Source organism: Cottoperca gobio, chromosome 6 (assembly GCF_900634415.1).
Source record: "Cottoperca gobio chromosome 6, fCotGob3.1, whole genome shotgun sequence".
Lineage (NCBI taxonomy): Eukaryota > Metazoa > Chordata > Actinopteri > Perciformes > Bovichtidae > Cottoperca > Cottoperca gobio.
Window position 1 is genome coordinate 18,217,072 of NC_041360.1, and position 19,230 is coordinate 18,236,301.

A 19,230-nucleotide genomic window follows, 5' to 3' on the forward strand; every position below is an offset into this window, starting at 1 on the left:
ATTGTAGCTTCATTTGCATATTAACAAATTCAAAGACTTTTATTGCCGATGATATCTTATTTAGTCAGTGTTTACCTACTTGGTTTACCTACTAGGAAATACCCTGTAAATCACCATACATGGCCGAGATAACCCAGACTCTGAATATACAGGTTTATACATTAATTTAATTTGAGTTACATTAATAGGCAGGTTATCGTTTCTTGAAACCACGACCGGAGAATACTCGTTTCTGATTGGCTGGCCGGTGTTCTAGAACTTCACTAAGAACTTCAACGGATGGTGACCGTGGCAACACGAACTCTCTGTCCGGTAAAACATGAATCTCTGACTTAAACTGACTGGAAACTAACGTAAAAATAGACGACTGTTTAAAAAAAGAATTATATGTTGGTAACTCCCAGTTGTCTTGATTAAATGAAGTCCATGGAGGAAAGCCTCCAACTTGTCCTTTGCTAACCTTAGCTTCTGTATGCCGCACATGTTGTTAGCTAGGTTAATGTGTTATTCGGTATTTAGGCTATCCGTTCGTGTCCGTTCAGTTTTAATACCTAACATGTAGACGTTTGAGGGCAGTATCTGTTCACCCCAAGGGATTCTTGTGGTTTGGAGCCACTCCCCTCTCGTACCTCCCTCCATGCTGAAGTGATGCAGTAGTCGCCTATCAGTGGGTGAAGGAGGGCAGCCTGCCGAGCAGTGGACTAGCTGAGACTGAAGGAGGACGGTTCGGAGTTCAAGAGTGCGGGACAGAAATCGTCCGGCCGGTGATATCTTGGTGTACACGAGGACCGATAAGCACGTCTTTGGGTACACGAGAGACTCAAAATGCACCGAATAACGGGGAGAGCTGGAGGGGACAGTTTAATTGAGATGAGCCCAACAGACTCTTTCAACGGTGAGTAAGTTAGCGAAAAGCCGCAACCATCCGGCCGGTCCGCCGTAGTTTTACATTCAAAATGTTGCTATGAAGTTAATGTGTTATGCGTCATTAGTGTTCATAAGATAACGTCACCGTCCTGCTACTGGGAAATCAATTAACACTAAACTGAGGTCGGCTATTCCCCAGTATGTTAAGAAGAACTTTAAAATAGGCTAAAGCTTTCGAGGACTACCAAACAAACATTACACTAAAACTACAACCCTTTTAAACATTACTCTATATCACCATGACAACATAACCATAACTTTTCTGAATTGACAGCAAAGGTAAATAGCACATTTTAAATAACATTTCTGTGACTAGTGGGCTATATGTTGGCATCCATTCTTATGACAACTGGAACATTACAGTGTTTACTGTGCCAGTAACAACAACTTGTACCACAGGACTTTTGAAAATGAATTTAAGTAACATTTACTCAAGTATTTAAAAATGTACCACCCTGCACATCTCCCCTTTAATGCCATAACCAGCTCATAGTCTGACTTTCTTTCTATGGAAGCAGCAGTGACTTATAGGCAGCCAGCCTCGGACAGCTGGCCTGCTTACTGGAAACACTTACAGGCTCCTATTCATCCACCAGCACAAACTCAAAACCTCGCTATGCCTCTGGCCTAAAGTGATTTTTAAACAAACTCTTAGAGGATTCTGTTTTTTAGCCATTTATGGTGTCGCTGAATGGGGGATGATTCAGCAACCCTTATCTGTATCTGTGTGAGTCGATGTAATAGTGTTGTGTTTCATCTGCAGCAGAGAGAATCATATTAAAGCAGTTCACTACAGAATCATGAACTATAGTTGCTGTTACCTTGGTATTGTGGGTTGAGATTACAATAGAGCAGTGTTTTCCACTAATCACACTCACAGGTCCACAACATTACTGTAGTACTCCAAATATTGATTATTTTAATATAGAGGTAAATAGATTCTGCAAAGGTGATGAAAATCAGCTTCTTCATAACTGCGACAAACCATCAGAACTGAATATATATATATATGTATATATATATAATATATATATATATATATATATATATATATATATATATATATATATATATATATATATATATATATATATAAACACACACTGTATTCCAATTGTATGATGTACTGTAGTGCCAGCGAAAACACATTTTCATGTTGTAAATATACACTCAAAAGGTGTTACTGTTACTGGTCCATATCTCCAGACTGCCACTATTTTCACACAACACATTTAGAGTATTAATGAATTAAAAAAAACACACTGTATAACCCGATAGTCTTTAAATGTCATTTTAAAGTAAATCCAACTGCACAAACGCACAAGTCAAAACACACAGACGGCTGAAGGTCTCACACTTTGCTTACAAACTCTTTGTAACAGATTTAAATACAGATTCAAACCACATTGAACATACTGTAAGTACAAGTTTCCCAAACTGTTCATGGTTGTGGTTTGACCATGTAGAGTCACACTAACTTGGATTGTCGCTTGTTGTTGCGTCCTTACTGTAAATACATTACTCTAGCATTGTCCTTATATATGAGCTGGCCTGTTAAGGCAGGTGTATGTGTCAGCCTGAAACTTACATATCTAAATATAACAGACCACGGCTTCCTGTCACAGAAAATAAGACAAACACACCCACTGTGTTTATATACAAAAACACTGCTTAAAGTGAGGGTCCCGTGTTCCTACTAACACCCTCGCAAGGTGGCAGTGGGAACACTGAAAAACTGTATTTGTGGTCACTGCTTTAGAATTCAGCAGGATTTGCAAAAGCTAAATAATGAGGTTTGGAATCTGAAGTCTGTTGGGGTAATTCATAAAAGATGAGACAGAAGCTGCCCTGTGGCATTTCCACTGTGATCAGCTGCTCTCTCTTGAACAAAGCATTAACTGTGGAGGCTTCTTAGCTAGGTGGGAAAAGCCTGTTGGCTGAGAGGCCTATACTGAGTTCTCCAATACTGCGTCCAACTGTGCAACAATATGCTCAGCTGTTTCAGAGGCATTCTCTTATGTTGTGAATGAAATATATTTTTGAAACAAATGAGGGCAGTCTAAATCAACATCAATACCTTAACTGCTTTGTTAAGGAAGATGAAACAAGGAGTTGGATTTAATGTTTTTGAAAGAATATAAATGGGTGGCTATGTGTTTAAGCTTTAAAATCATCTGTAAATTGTGCTGTTCAGAACTCATTGTCAATGTTTCTTCAAGGGGTCACTGCTAACAGTGACAAATAACTAACAATTACATTTCTTTTAGTTACATTCTTTCTGTGTGACATTATCAAGAGCTTAGTCATTTACGTAAAGGGATAAACAGGGATTTAGTCTAACAAAATACAAAAGCAAAGGCCCGCAGTGGGAGAAGCTGCTGTATTTCAGTTCTGGAAAATGTCATTTATTTTAGTTTTCAACCACTAACTCATACTTTGCTGACTTGGTGTGTAATAATGTAGAGACAGGGAAGGTTTACATATAGGTTCAAATGCTTGTTTCAGGTCTGTGTAAGCACATTTTCTGTGTCGAGCCCAGACTAAATATAACCTCAGAGAGACCATCAATTAGGTCGGTTGCATTTCTATTTAAACACAGACACAGAGGCTGAAACCTTGTTCGGCTTTAGTTTTTTTAGTGATAGTGGTACCAACACCACTTGATGTTGTCTTTGCTTTTCCACCTGCCTTGCTATTTGTTTATGTAAATGTCTTTCTCTGAGTGAATGGAAGGAAATAATTGATGGCAGGTGAAAGCAGGATTTTGTTATTGTAAAAGCCATGTCTCGTCACGCAAGCTTTCATTTTCAATCACATTGGGGGTGGGGTGGGGGGGGGGGTTCTTAGTCTCGTTTCCTGCAGTCACTTCTGTAGCAGTAGAATCGAAGCACTGCACCATGGCTGTGGATTCTTCCACAGTGATCCTGTTAAGTCATGCTGTCTGGCCTCTGGGAGCGCTGCCACAAATGCTGCACAAATATAGACCAAAACATTGGCCGCCTGTCAGTGCTCCTCTATTAACTGAGGCAGCTGTTCATATGCCTGAAACTTCCCTTGACTGCCACCAACGTGTCTCTCTGAGATTCAGTATACTACTTATTATTCTACAATGGTTACAGAATATTACAACTAATGTTAATTTAGTGTTCCTTATGTTACTGTCTTGCAGATGATGTAAATGGATACCACCAACATCCCTCGTCCAGCACAGGATCCTTCCAGCAGGATCAATCACCGGTAAACACCAAACCCACCACACGCTTACACTCACACAGCACCAACATACAGACATTTCTTTAAAGCGGCTTCTTTTATCTGGAGTGTGGACAGTCTGAGAGAGAGAGTTTCTTTTTATACAATTTCCAAATAGTAATTTCTTAATGTCATTACACATGTTTGCAATTGATTCAGAATAGTTTGCAAATTCTTGGAGGATTTGAATGTACACAATATATTTAAATATGTAAGAATGCATTCCTCGTATATGTTAATATTTAAAAATATTTCTGTTTGACAGTATCATGTATTCACCTCCAGCTTACTGCCTGTAAGCAATGTAAGCAGGAAGTTCATTGTGTATAAGCGAAATACTTTATTTAGATTTCCCCATTAGTCACACTGTTTTTCTTATTATAAGTCCCCCACTAATCAACAGCCAACATGTGGTTAGCTTGTCTATCTTAGTAGAGCGCACAACACATTTTTCCAATCCAATCATAATAGTTTACAACCTGCAACTGTCATGAGAGAGTCCGAGATAATAACCCTTATGCTCCTGTCTATTCTTCCCCTTTCACACTGTATATAAAGTCTCCTTTAATGCCTGATGTGTGTGTAGAGACCTGTGAGTCTCTCAACACCAGCCTGGCCTCGCTGGCCCAGTCTGACCACAGCGACAGTCCACAGTTTGAGGCTCAGACTCTAGAGCGAATCAATGCTCTGACTGGGGTAAGACACAGATGTTAAAGACACAGATGCATGCCGCTGTGTCTGCGTGTTTGTGTCATCTTACATAATTCCTGGGCTCAAACTTTTAACTGAGCAAGACCTGACCCCGTCCGTGCCTGACTTATAACATTTAGTAGTTTTCAGAGTGTGTTTGGACATAATCTGTAACAATGTGTAAACGTAATGCAAGTGGGGAGTGTCTTTTTGATCACAGCTGTAAGGTTGCTGCTACAGTTTCAGCCGTATGTTGAATTTGTTGTGTTGTTAGGCTTTCCCTCACTATCCACTCGGTTCCTCCACAGCTGTCGAGAAAGCGGGCTCTATTCCTGAAGTTCCGTTCCAGGGTATGGCATGGTAAAACGGGCTTGTGATGTGATGCAACTTCATGCATATGTATGCCTGCCAGCCTTTATTTCCTTCTTGTCCGTTCAGTGTTGAGTTTCTCCACCGGCATTAGATATTAAATCAATACACAGTTCTTGGTAGAGAGCTGATGCTGGCTTCTCGAGTGCTGATTTCTGTTCCGCAGAGAGCAATGGAAACATGCTGGCATGAGCTATGTGTTGTTGCATCATACGAGTTCATTAAAAATGGAAAAGGTTTTTTTCACTTGTTTTGTTCTCACCTATGATAATCGTCCACTTCACTGAAGAGAAATCAACAGCCTGGTGGTGTTACAGCATTATTAGAAAGTGCACACACATGCACCGTATACCATATGTGTCATTTGGCCAGCTTTGTTTTGTGTGTGTGTGCATTTATGTGTGTTCATGTTCTTTAAGTGTATACAGTCTGTACTGTAATCATGACCCTGCCCTGTGCTCATGACAGGACTGGACTTTGCTGTGGCTAACCATATAACGTACTGTATGCGTACGTACCTCTAAAATGTGGTCTTCTTTAAACAGTACGTAGCTCGTTTTAATGAAAAGTATCAGTATCAAGAATCATTACCCTTCTCAAGCTAATCTTTAAGAAAAAGAACCCTGCAATAAGCTCCTCTAATAATCCTGCTCCCTCCAACTAAAGGCAACGATTTAGCCCAGTGGAAGATCACATCAAGGAGTTTTAGAGGGGAGGCAGCTGCACATCTATAGATTCTCTCTATAATGAAGAATGAAAACAAAAGTATATGGTCCTCCTCCTGCAAGATTTGTCAACTGCATGCAACTCTTCAGCGGGGTTGTCAATGTGACATTTTAAGGAGGCTCACTGAATCAGATACAATTCTTTCTGCAAATCAGAGTATTCTTATCTTTCTATCTTTCTTTTAGCTTTGGAGAATAACACTGATCTGTGTTTAGAGCAAGTCTGAGGGTTGCAATGATGGAATAAAGCTATAATCCAGAGAGCTAGAGGCAACCATTTAATTAATTTAGCTAACAATACAGATCTATATTCTTTGCAAGGAAAGAAAATATAGATATTGTTGAAAACATATAGCAAAACACAGAGAGAGAAGAGAATTGCACCCTTGCCATTAGGTTTTTGTAGCACTAATAGAGACTTTACTTGATGTTGAATTGTAGAAAATGACAATATTAAGAGACAATTTAGCAGCTGTGATATATATATATATATATATAAAATCAAAGAGGTGAAATGCTTTGAAAGTATTATTTTAAAGAAACCCCTCCCTGAAACTAGTAGCCTATTTATCTTACGCCGTGTTCTACATTTACCCTCCTTAATTAAGATAAAAGACATACACATGTCTAAACACCCAGTAGTTAGGGGTTGGTTGGTAAATGTATGGAGCTCTGTGGCCTCTAGCAGCAGAAGCAGATCCCGGCAGATGCACTGATTCCATACAGCTGATCTGTAATTATTGCAAATGAGAGAGTTTTTTCAGCGACGTCCCGGTTTAAGAAAGCACCCACCCTGCCATGGTCAACATGGTCCAATCTAGTCTGGGAGGTAATGTGGACTAGTGGTTAGAGCGTATGCACAATTTGGGATAAGAAAACCGTGAAAATGTTGAACACGTACCCAAACATCCTTCTACAAGTGAGTACAGTAGGAATCAGGCTGGTAGATGCAGCTGTAGAGCTAAAAACAGCTTTACATGCATTAATAGTGTCTCATTTGCACATTTGTACAGCGTTGTGGAAAGGTCTCCAGATAGTTTAATTGGTTAGTTTCCAACAGTCTGACTCAGTTTGTTTTTTCACCCTTATTAGCCGTATCGCTGCAGATTTCCTCATGTGGTCAGTGGACTTTACAACTGAAATGTTACTTCAGTTATATGAAATAGTAGAAAACATGTTTGAGGGACTTTCACTCTCTCGATGGTCAGTGTTTTACAGTGCAGTGATATCACCCCCCCTTATGCTGTGCTCTTGTTACATTAGTTAGCTAGTGGGCAGCCTCTATGCTATTCCTGTGCTGATGTCATCTATAGAGGTCTCCTCTGCTTCTCTCCTAGTATCCCTCCTCCTGTCTCACCCCCTCTCTCTTTCCTGGATGTCTGAGCAAGTGAGGGCTTGTCCAGAGAGGTGAGTGGGACTGGATTGAGCCGGGGGATCAGTGGAGTGAGAGAAGCAGTGCTTTCAGGGCTGGACCGCGCTCCCTGGAGAAAGGCAATTTTGCTGTATCATTTATCCAGCATTTGCGTTGATGCATCATAACCATAAAGGGAGTGGGCCATGGAGGTAAAGTGCTTTTATTTCCTCCCTATCCCCACAGCATTGTGCTGATGGGCAGGGCCAGCTCTGTCAGAACTACAGTACAGTGCGAGGTTGTAGTTTTTGTGATGCTAAATATTGACGAGTTCTCTGAATTGTCTGCAGTCCAGTGTCGGTAGCTACTGTAGTGATGACAGAAGTAACTGGTACATGGTTATTTTTAGCTTCCTGAACAGCTGAAGCAGCAAGCAGGCATGCCTTTCTTTCCTCTATTAAAGCATTCCTGTGTAGTTAACTTCACTTCAGCCCTGTGGCTGCTGAAGAGAGGGCTAGCATTTACCGGCTAGCACATGTTTGGAATCTTTTAGACACTAATACAGATGTTTTTAGACACTATAGATTCCAGCATTTACAGAAAAGCAAACTACAACAATGTCCTAACCCAGATATGGCTGCTGGATGCCCCTGGTGTGTAGAAAATGCTCTTTATGCATGTGTAGTCCTCTCCAGATATCCTTTGCTATGACATGTAACCTGAGGTTGTGTTGTCTGACAGATGACCTGAAATCAAAGTATTCAATATCATAGATTTAATTCTGTGATACAACAACAATTTCTTTAAAAGCATATTCTCATCTTGTTCAATGAATCCTATAAAGGGGACATGGAACATCTTAGCCATAGGAGATGCCCTCCATTTAGCATGCTCTTTGTGTTTGCTGTGAAGATATGATATTTAGTATTTATGTTTTAAACAGTCAAGTGTGAAGTGGTGAGGTGCCTTGTTTTTTGTTTTGTTGCTACTGACACAGATTGACTGTCTCTGCGGTGGTGAATGCATCCAAAGACTTGTTGAGATGATACTGTACCTGTGTATGAGTGTGTTTAAATCTTGTGTGCTCTGTTCCATCTCCTTTATAGATTGACAAACAACAACACAGCAAAGACTCTGTGTTCTTCCGTGACGGAGTGCGCAGGATTGATTTTGTCCTGTCCTATGTCGACGATAAAGATGGTGAGAGAAAACAGGTAAGAAACAAACTCTAGGTACTGTATGTCCAATACACAGTACAGTATTTCCCTCCTTCACTAACTGCAAGCATGTGTTGTGTTTGTAATGAATGATGTTTTGTTTTCTTGATCAATGTTTTTCAGTATTCTTGTTATATTTCCTAAACTAAATATCTTAAAATCTTAAAATCCCACACAAAAGAACAGCTGCTGTTATTTCCACTTCTTGATCTAAACAGTAAGAACTGTTTCTTACAGGATATCCTCAGAGTTCACAGTGAGTGTCAGCGGCATACCCCGAATACCACAACACTGATAAAGTTAGATAAACTGTTATTCTCAGCTTGTGTCAGTAATCCTCTTGAGGAATTTCTCTGAGAAGGTCACGTCTGGAGATAGACTTACAGTCCTTTTCTTTCTGTATTGCCATACTGTCTTTTCCCATCAGTGGGTCATCTCTGTATCAGCTGTGGGGTGCTGAAAGACTCATGTTTGACTAGTGTTTGACACGGAGCTGCTAGTCTTCACATCTCTGTGTTACCACTCGGGTATGAGGCAGTGAGGCAGCCGACTCACATTTTACCCAAAGCCTCGTCGGTGAGTCAACACTCCGACCTCGTCAGGAACTCGCTCATTTGTTCCACTGTAGGAGGAAGGGCAAACGAGAGGCCACTTCCTGTGTGTAATCCACATGTGTTGTACAATTGGGCAGTAAATCTCAACTCTAACAAGGAGGTACTTTTTTGGTTGTTTGTAAATGTTTGATGATATGGACAATTAATTTCTCTGTGCCTATTTCTGAAAACATTAAACCTAATGCCGTATGGTAACGTTATGCAGTGGTAGAAGAACTATTCACATCCTTTACTAAAGTAAAAGTACTACATTTTTGAAGTTTAAAGTTTTGAAATAGTTTATTAATCCTAAGGAAGTAAGAACGTTTTCTCAAAACATAAATGAACATTTCATCCTTCAGTTTATCACAAACATTCATAACTCATCTAGAGACTGCAAAGTTTTTACCGGACAGGAAGTAACTAAAGCAATATGTGCAATACAAAGTGGGATATTTCCCTCTGAGTTGAAGTAGAGAAGTATAAAGTAGCATACAATGAAAAGTTCCTCAAAATTGTACTTTCACTACCCGTTTGACTCATTAACTGCGACTATTGATTCTATTAATGACTAATACTAAATGATGGCGCCTTGTCCACACTGACTGTGACGCCATGTTCACTTTGGTTTTACATGTTTATGTTTTTCTGGCTTGATCTACTTACATTTGTGTTCAACCATGTTGTATATCATCAGTTGTGTATCATATCATACAATGGGATCCACATACATGGATACACATTTATTAATGGTAAATATATGTGTAAAGGTTTCCCAGTATTCAGGCTCTTTCCTTTCAAGCGTGTGTGTATCGTTTTTTCACACAGTTTGTACGTACTTCATTTTTTCCGTTACAATAGATTTCGCTCTTGTGCAATGGCAGTAAAGGAACTTATATCAAACTAATAAATATATGTGTATATGCTTTGTTTTCTTCTGTAGGAGAGGAGGAAGGTGTATGAGGCCAATCTAATGAATGTCGGCCTGGAGCTGGAGACGGAAGATAAATCGGTAAGAGCCTCCAGTTATTGATTTGTTTATGTTTAATCTAAATAGAAATGGTGGCCCACAAAGACTGTGTATATGTTTGTATGTGTATCTGTGTTGTTGTGTTTTGGCAGTTTTTTGAAATTGCTCTTGTTTTTACAAAGACAAAAAAAAACTACAAGGTTTTAGTGATAAAACAATAAACCCGTACATAACTGCCATTCTTTAAAATACAGCCAACAAACCAGGCATCACTGAATGTGTGTTTTAGTTTATGAATCAGTAGCCCTACACTCATTATACTGTCTCACTGTCATAAGGAGTCAGAAGATGGGAAGACTTATTTTGTGAAGATCCACGCTCCATGGGAAGTGTTGGCCACCTACGCAGACGTGCTGAAGATCAAGGTCCCATTCAAGGTCAACGACATCCCAGACAACAGTGAGATGCCCATGAACTGGATGTCCACTCCCTTTCGTCTGCCGGAGCACATCATGCACCCCGAGGCAGACTATTTCACAGCTCCCTTCAACAAGAGCAAGTCTGACTTCTTCCTTATCGACGACAAAGACACGTTCTTCCCGCCATCTACTCGCAACAGGATAGTAAGGATCCGTCGACCACTTTCTTATCTTGTTTGTGACCTTCAAATGAAAACATTCCTTTCGCATCAAATCTGAATTTGCTATAAATACTGACACATTTATTTCTATTGTGAAGAATTAAACACAGTATTTCTATTATCTCAAACAGAAACAACTTTATAATTCTGTTATCATCTAAATGTGAAGCTTCTGAACAACAACACTATATCCTTTTGTCCCGTCTCTGCCCAGGTCTACTACATCCTGTCCCGCTGCTCGTACTTCAGGGATGAATGTGGAGATAAAGACAAGAAGGGGATCAAGAGGTTGCTCAATAACAGCACCTACACTGCTGCCTTCCCCCTGCATGATGTGAGCCTCTATTGGTGAACTTTTGGCACTATTTTATTATTGGGAAATGGACTGTGCACTCATCCTGTTGGAGGCCATGTTGGATGTTGAATAACTTTTCAATTACGCTATGAATGTGGTAATGAACTGTGTCTTCTGCGTGCGTGCAGTGTAGATACTGGAAGAAATCGAGGGATGCTAACTGCGAAAGTGAGAGATACAATCTCCACAAACACTGGGCCAGATTCTTCTGTTTCTTCAAGGAGCAGCCTCTCAATCTCATAAGGTAAAACTCAAAAACAAAGTAGTCATATCCGAGAGTGTATTCTCTCAATATTAATTCAAGAATTTACAGGAAAAAACTTTTTCTTTTTCCCTTACAGGAAGTATTATGGGGAGAAGATAGGTATTTATTTTGCCTGGCTGGGCTTCTACACTGAGATGCTGTTGTTTGCTGCAATAGTAGGGACAATATGTTTCATCTATGGAGTCCTCACCTACGACGAAAACCAGTGGAGGTGATTTTTTTTTATCAAGAATATAGTCTGTATTGTTGGTCTTTCAGAAGTCATTGTTTTATTAGGTATTATCTTTTATTGAAAATGTCTCTCATTCCCTCACAGTAAAGAAATATGTAGTGAGGAGGTCGGGGGGAATATTGTCATGTGTCCGCTGTGTGACAGGAAATGCGGCTACTGGAAACTCAACTCAACATGCAACTCCTCGTGGGTGAGAAATCATTCATTATGTTCTACCTACAATGTATGACATTGCAGCTAAATGTCAAATCTGTTTTGTCATTACCTCTCTGCTTCACAAACGTGTTCTTCTTTCAGCAATCGCATCTGTTTGACAACGTGGGAACGGTGTTTTTTGCCATATTTATGGGGATATGGGGTGAGTAAAAATGTCTGCTCTCTGCATTTTGTATTATCTAACCCAGTGCACCACCTAGTGGGAGCCGATGGATTGTTTTTGTCATTTAAAATCACTGTTACTCACTCTGCTCACTATTCACCCAAATAAAAAAACTAATTTTCTCATCATGATCGTGGTGAATGAGGGGCAAAGCACTAAAAACAATTACATTTGTGAATCCTATGCTTTGCAGTGACACTGTTCCTCGAGTTCTGGAAGAGGCGGCAGGCTCGTCTCGAGTACGAGTGGGATCTGGTCGACTTTGAAGAGGAGCAGCAGCAGCTGCAGCTTCGGCCAGAGTATGAGACCAAGTGCACCAACCGCAAGCTGAACCGCATCACTCAGGTGTTTGTGTAATACTAATATGCTTTACAAAACTGTTCTAATGTACAGCTCTAGGTCTGTGGAGCTTCCACAAAGCTTTACCTGACACATATACTATATGGTAGGACAGATTACACTATCTGTATCATTCATTAAGGCCAGTTCCTGGAATAAAAAAACCAGTGCAAATTGAGACTCTTTGATTAAGAACAATATTACTAAGTAAAACTGTGATTTCAGGGAATCAGGAAAACATAGTTAGTGATAGTGACAGACACAGACGTGTGAAGTGAATAAAAACAGGGTGCTGTAATTTGACTTGAACCACATCCCACCGGCCTTTAGGAAACGGAGTGGGTTCTTAACAGGACCATTACAGATATAATGGGGAAGTTGTTGCTGTGCTGGGCCACCGTGACACTCTGGGTAAGGGTGGCACTTAATGTGGAATGCCTCATTGGTGAGAAAGAGGTTTTGGAGTGTGTAGTTTGTGTGGATAACCGACTTTTCTGGAAAGACTCATAGGCACAAGTTTCATTCTGCACCGCATTACTGTTTGTCTGGTGGATCAGTTTCTTAAAGACCGGCTTCACTAGCAGACCGCAAGATGAAAGAATTGGACTCGGATTGTAACACCTACACACAGAGAGCTGTGATTGGGCGACCTCGCACTGCCTCGCATCTGAGGCCGGTGGTAATTAAAGGAACGTAGTCTTTTCAGAATTCAACACTGACTTCTGTGTCCATGCTTTGCTTGCTTATGATGTAGGAAATGGAGCCATACTTACCAATAACAAGCAAGTGTGCACGCTCATGTCTGTCTGGAGCCACCGTCCTGTTATGGGTGAGCATTGTATCTTACACTTGATGAATCTACCTGCTCCTCCTCCCTGTGTCTTTTTGTCTTCACTTATCTCATGTGACCACGGCCAGTATGTTTAAATCTTCTAAGAAATGGAGCTCTCTTTAATAATTTGGGAGCTAAGACTAAGTCAGAACAATTGGCACTTAATATACATCCTAAAACTTTGGGGAAAATTATGTCATTTCTTTTAAATATGAACAATTTAAGACCAAATGCTTTAAACATACAGGCCCTGCATATTACTGTTGTGGACTCTTGTTAGTAAAAACCTGTTACATGTGAATGAGCTAATGGGAAGATTATTTCTTTTCACGGGGCATGTGTACACACTTCAAGCATGACAGTTTTTCGTAACATCTATGTTGGAAATAATGAAAAAATAACATGTGTTTTGGTGGCTGCATCTGCGTCACAGTTTGTATGGTGTTGTCACTGTACGACTGTCTTGTGCCATGTCGTTGTCTTTCATATTGTCTCTGTTGTCTCTGTCCTGAAGATATCATTGATCATTGCCTGCATCATTGGGGTGATAGCGTACCGCCTGGCGGTATACGCAGCCTTTGCCAGCATCATGAAGGACAATCCCACCACCAACCTGCAGGTGGTCGGCCCCTACATCACGCCACAGCTGGCCACTTCTGTCACAGCCTCCTGCATCAACTTTGTCATCATTATGATCCTCAACCTCATGTATGAGAGAGTGGCTGTTTGGATCACTGACATGGGTGAGGGTCGGAACGAGAGAGTCTTTATGTATCCATTATACATTTCATCTTGATCCTCGAGTGTGCAAATGTGTTCCCTTTTTTGGTTTATTAAAAAATTCCATGTTTTATTATCTTTTACTTTGTGACAGAAATTCCCAAAACGCACCTGGAGTATGAGAACAAACTGACGGTGAAGATGTTCCTCTTCCAGTTTGTCAACTACTACTCCTCCTGCTTCTACGTGGCTTTCTTTAAGGGCAAATTTGTCGGCTATCCTGGAAATTATGTGTATATGTTTGGCAGCAAACTGAGGAATGAAGAGGTACCAGATATAACTGCATTACATTGTATAAGATTAGCACTGGTAAGTCAACTTGAGTCTGAATTTGATTTTGTTTCTTTCCCATCCCCCCTCGATGTCCACATTCAGTGTGACCCTGGTGGCTGTTTGATTGAGTTGACCACGCAGCTGGTGATAGTGATGACTGGTAAACAGGTGTGGGGCAACATCCAGGAGGCTCTGGTCCCGTGAGTACTCCCGACTGAACCGACCACAGACGCAGAGGGTTACATTAGAACTCTCTTTACAGGATTTTGCAGCTGCTTCACATAACACATAGATATATCATGTTTTATAGTTTGATATCATTGATTTATTATCAAATTTAGCAGTACAATTTAAGAGTTATCTCTGCTGAAAGTAAACGTTTTTAAAATTATTTTTATTGTTAGTTAGTTCATCATGCAAGATGATTAAGAAAAGTACGAAGTAATGTCATTTTAGCATTCTCTTAACACAAAATCAATACGATTATGAAATTCAAACAAAGACAGGAAGACATTTTAAAATGTAACAGAAGGAATTTAACAGGTATAAATAATGAAATTAACAATGGCTCAGTTCTTTATAATTCAAGACAGCCTCCAATATGTTTGATAGAGGGCGAATTATGTTGTCTTTATCTCTATATCGCCCTCTTGTGTCCTTCAGATGGCTGATGAACTGGTGGGGCAGCAGGAAGGCACGAAACCACCCAGAGAGTCTGTACAGCCGTTGGGAGCAGGATCACGACCTGCAGGGCTTTGGACAGCTGGGCCTCTTCTACGAGTACCTGGAAATGGGTAAATTAACAACTTTAGAAAAAGAACCCCGAAGTACTGATACTGATACTGACACAGACAGATAGACAGACAGACAGACAGACGGATAGATGGATGGATGATGATGATAGATGCAATGTCCTCTAAGATTCTGCAGATGGTGCTACTTCCCTCCTACTGTCTCTCACTAACCTCTCTCTTCTGTGTCCCAGTGATCCAGTTTGGTTTCATCACGCTGTTCGTCGCCTCCTTCCCCCTGGCACCCTTGATGGCACTTATCAACAACATCATTGAGGTTAGAGTGGATGCCTGGAAGCTCACCACTCAGTTCAGACGTCCTGTGGCAGCAAAGGCCCACAGCATCGGGGCCTGGGAGGAAATCCTCAACGGGATGGCCGTACTCTCTGTGGTCACAAATGTGAGTGCTGGACAACATATGTGTGCTTTGTGTGTGCTCAGTATCTGCCCAGTTTTATCTCTAGTTTTCCTTACACGGTTTCTTTCCCTGCTTTCTAGGCGTTCATCGTGGCCTTCACCTCTGATATGATCCCTCGGCTCGTGTACATGTATGCCTACCAGCCATACGGTGAGATGAATATGAAAGGCTACATAAACAACAGCCTGTCTGTGTTTAATATCACTGCGATACCATTCGACAACAAGCCTGATGATGGGGAGAGCCCTTCCTGGTTCAACAGCTCCATCACTTCCTGCAGGTGTGTGTGATTGTAAGGATCTGTGTGTGAGAGGGAGAGTGGTTGTGGATGTAGCGCATGCCATCTACACAGGTAGGTGTTTGGGTTCTTACGCAGATTTAGAGCTTCCGGTTGTAGTTATGGATGGTGTGCGGTTCTATGGATGTAGTCTATCACTGTCACTGTTGTAGTCGCTGGTCTATCACTGGTTCGTTTGGTTCTATAGTCTATCACTGGTGAGCATTGTTTGCTCTCTCTACCTGTGTCCTATCACCCATTTCCTGTCACCTGTGCACCCTTATATACTGACAACCTAGTGCATTTAATCACCGTCCCCAAGTGTCCAAAATAATTTTACAGGGCTTAAACCAAATAATAATAAATGCCAACAATAACGCAAAATGGCTTCTACATGTGCTGAGTTACTGTTCACCACTGATATATGAAACATCTGGTCATGGTGGTGTGTAATAGTACACTGCCTTCAGGACACAGTGGTGAAAGATTTACTCCAATAGAGGTTTTTAGTTTTTAGTTTTAATGTAGTAAAACCTCATAAATACAGTTCAGCTGAACCACTTTACTTAAATCACTATTTAATGTCAGATTTATATGATGTGTGTTCAATATTTTAAGTGTGTTATTTTTAAACTGTTTTAATGCACGTTTATAGGTATATAACTTGTGTTCCCTTTGCACAATGGACTGAAGAATGACATCATCGTGAATCAAAGCCTATAAAAACATGTTGCTTCTTCGTAGGTATCGTGATTACCGCTACCCTTCCGGCCACGACAGGGAGTATTCCCACACCATGCAGTTCTGGCATATTCTGGCAGCAAAGCTTGCTTTCATCATTATCATGGAGGTAAAGCCAGGCCGCAGTGCCTCCACCAGCACCACCAGCAACACTTATTGAGCACATGAACTGAGCCTCACATTGTTACTTTGGGCAGAAGTTACATTAATAGTTGTCCCTCACACATCTTTCACATATAATATAAATCCTTGTAGAGTTTTTTTCTGCAGTACTTGCTGACTCCAGCTTGAAGAACAAATAGCTGTAGGAATCACCAGAGGCCCCAAGATACGATATTATCACGATACTTAAGTCACAAATACAATTGTATTGCGATAAACATTTTGTGATAACATATGTTTTGATTTGAACTGCACATTATGCAGTTTGACTCCATCTTTGTTTTGATCAACTTCTTGCCAATGCAGCTGACTTTACCCGTGACCTCACCTGGAAACAACTCCGCACCATCTAGAGGACAATAAAAAAGCCATTGTTACCAAAAGGTTTCATTTGAATTGGCAATAGTAATAGTTTATAAGAATGGATACTTGGCATCTGTTTATCGTTATAATATTGCCACGCAAAATATTCCATTACAAGGCTCTAAAAACTAACCTGTTGCGCCTTCTTCCTCCACAGCATGTTGCGTTCCTGGTCAAGTTCTTTGTGGCCTGGATGATTCCCGATGTTCCCTCTGACGTAAGGGCTCGAGTGAAGAGAGAGCGCTACCTGGTGCAGGAGTATCTCCATAACTATGAAGTGGAGAAGCTGAAGATCCAACTCAGCCAAAACCTCCCCGGTGATTGTAACTGCACGCCCATGATCTACCCGTCTATACCCAAACACGAGGTGCTGTCAGGGTGTCTCTAGCACAGCGAGCTGCTGGTCAATCAGATGGACATGATATGAGAACACGGTGATGTAGATTACCCAGCTTGTGTATTATGATACCATCACTTTGCTGTAGTGCCTGTGTTGTTTGTCCGGTACACACACAGAAAACTAATATTAAAGAGCTCGAGGTTTCCATCCCTCTTGTAATAGTCTGCTGATAGTGAAAGTGCACACAGGTGAAAGACCAAGTCTCCATGCATGCTGAAACACATGTATTTAAAACTCTGTCTCATATTTAATGGCGTTTCACTCCCTGTGTTGTGATCAAAGTGCTGATAATAATCAACATATGCTGTAAGGAAAGAAAGATGAAAATCTTGTACACTGCGTCTCAGCCAGACAACTTACTCTTGTTTAAAAAAAGACTATTTATTGAAGTGCCACTATGAGTAACCAAAGACTAAATGCCTTAATATATGACACTCATCATTGGTTCTATCTGCCATTAGAATAACAATGAATATCATTTAGAAACTGAGAGCTTGCTTATTATGGGAGTGTTTCCCTTGTTCGTATATGTGCAGCTGTATGAAGGGTTCCAGTATCATAAACTAAGTTTAATTTCAACTCGATTTTTAGTTTTGTTCTTACAGTTACTGCAACAAATGTGACCCCTGTTTATTCACATTGAGTCATCATAACCCCAACACGATTTTATCAAATGATTTTCTTCTCTCTGGCAGTTAATAGGCTTTAATCTCATAACAGCCCAGCAGTTTCTCCAGACTTAAACATGTGAAGTAGCTTTCGATGAAGACAAATCTGTGCAGCTGTTAGTACTGTGAGTAAAGGCAGGGTTTGTCCTGTGATAGCCAGTTGTTGAGCGGCAGCAGCTGGTGCATGTTGACTGTTGACAGTGGGTCCTGTGCCTGGAGATGAGAAGCGAAAAGCCCTGAGAGTGAAGAGATCCCTTTTTAATGTGCCTCTGTTTACCAACACGTCGGAGCTAATGAAAGCCTGCCCCTACCTACTGAACTATGTTTGCTCCATCACACAAAGCACATCAGCCATCGCCCACTTCTTGTGCTTCTGTTTTCCTCTGCTGTGTCTGTGTAGAGAAGGAAAGATACACGTTCTTTTTATTTTTATTTTGCACAAAGCACTTAATGGAACGTGATTACCAAGACTTAAACATGTCAATCTAATTGTTGTCATGACGCTACATATTCATAATCAGTGTTTTGAAGCGGCGATGTGTGATAATCTGTGTTCATTAAGTTGGAACAAGACTTTATGTAAGAAGGAGTCTGAGTTTGATATTTATATTGTGCTTAAATGAGAAGGAGAAAGATGTAGTTTTTTTGTTTTGAAATCATATGAAGGATAATTCACGTTTATTTTTAGCTGCCTACATAAAAATATATGATAAGTATCTGTTGTTGAAGTTTTTAAATGTTAAGAAAGGAAATAGCTGACTGGCTGCGCTGCGAACTCAGGCAACTAAATCTATGTTTGTTTGAGATGCATGTAGATGTGATACAGCAACGTTGGACTGTTCCAGTTTGCCTTTCTCATGTTCTGCGCTCAGCTAAACTAATACCTGTTGATGCCTTAATACATCTAATACCTGTGTTTTCTATTTTATTTCCTTGTATATCTCTTTTCTTAGGTCTTCTTCGTGTTATGCTCTAGTAATAATGTTCATTTTATACCGTTATCATTCTTGGGGGGGGGGGGGGGGGGGTGAACTGTATGCTTAAAGTTACAATTTCATGTTTTTATTCTTTTTATTTCTTTAATTGTTGTAATTGCCCTGTATCCAAATGTGTAAACAAAGACAAATCTCCAAAATAAAGTACCAGTTCAACTTGAATAATTGTTGTACATGTTTGGATCAACCCTGTAGCCCATCGGCTCCTCTGCCGAGGACAGGAAAG

At 40.5% G+C, this 19,230-nt stretch overlaps 1 protein-coding gene across 7 annotated transcripts; it reads left to right on the plus strand.

Annotated features, from left to right (window-relative positions):
• Positions 1 to 638: 638 nt before the first annotated feature.
• ano5a (anoctamin 5a) lies at positions 639 to 19,166 on the plus strand. 7 transcript variants are annotated; one of them, XM_029433803.1, is made up of 22 exons: positions 639 to 895; positions 4,097 to 4,164; positions 4,738 to 4,875; positions 5,178 to 5,219; positions 8,421 to 8,528; positions 10,068 to 10,136; positions 10,433 to 10,717; positions 10,949 to 11,068; positions 11,218 to 11,333; positions 11,431 to 11,565; positions 11,671 to 11,776; positions 11,884 to 11,944; positions 12,159 to 12,310; positions 12,635 to 12,715; positions 13,651 to 13,879; positions 14,011 to 14,183; positions 14,292 to 14,389; positions 14,853 to 14,983; positions 15,175 to 15,380; positions 15,479 to 15,678; positions 16,420 to 16,525; positions 17,099 to 19,166. In XM_029433803.1, exons 1-22 carry the CDS (start codon positions 826 to 828, stop codon positions 17,327 to 17,329), a joined length of 2,925 nt encoding a protein of 974 aa, XP_029289663.1. In that variant the 5' UTR covers positions 639 to 825; the 3' UTR covers positions 17,330 to 19,166. The 7 variants fall into 7 exon arrangements, with proteins under 7 accessions (XP_029289663.1, XP_029289664.1, XP_029289665.1 ...); XM_029433804.1 differs by lacking the exon at positions 12,635 to 12,715 and adding an exon at positions 13,059 to 13,133 and having other exon boundaries at positions 641 to 895; XM_029433805.1 differs by lacking the exons at positions 4,738 to 4,875; positions 5,178 to 5,219 and having other exon boundaries at positions 643 to 895.
• Positions 19,167 to 19,230: the final 64 nt, after the last annotated feature.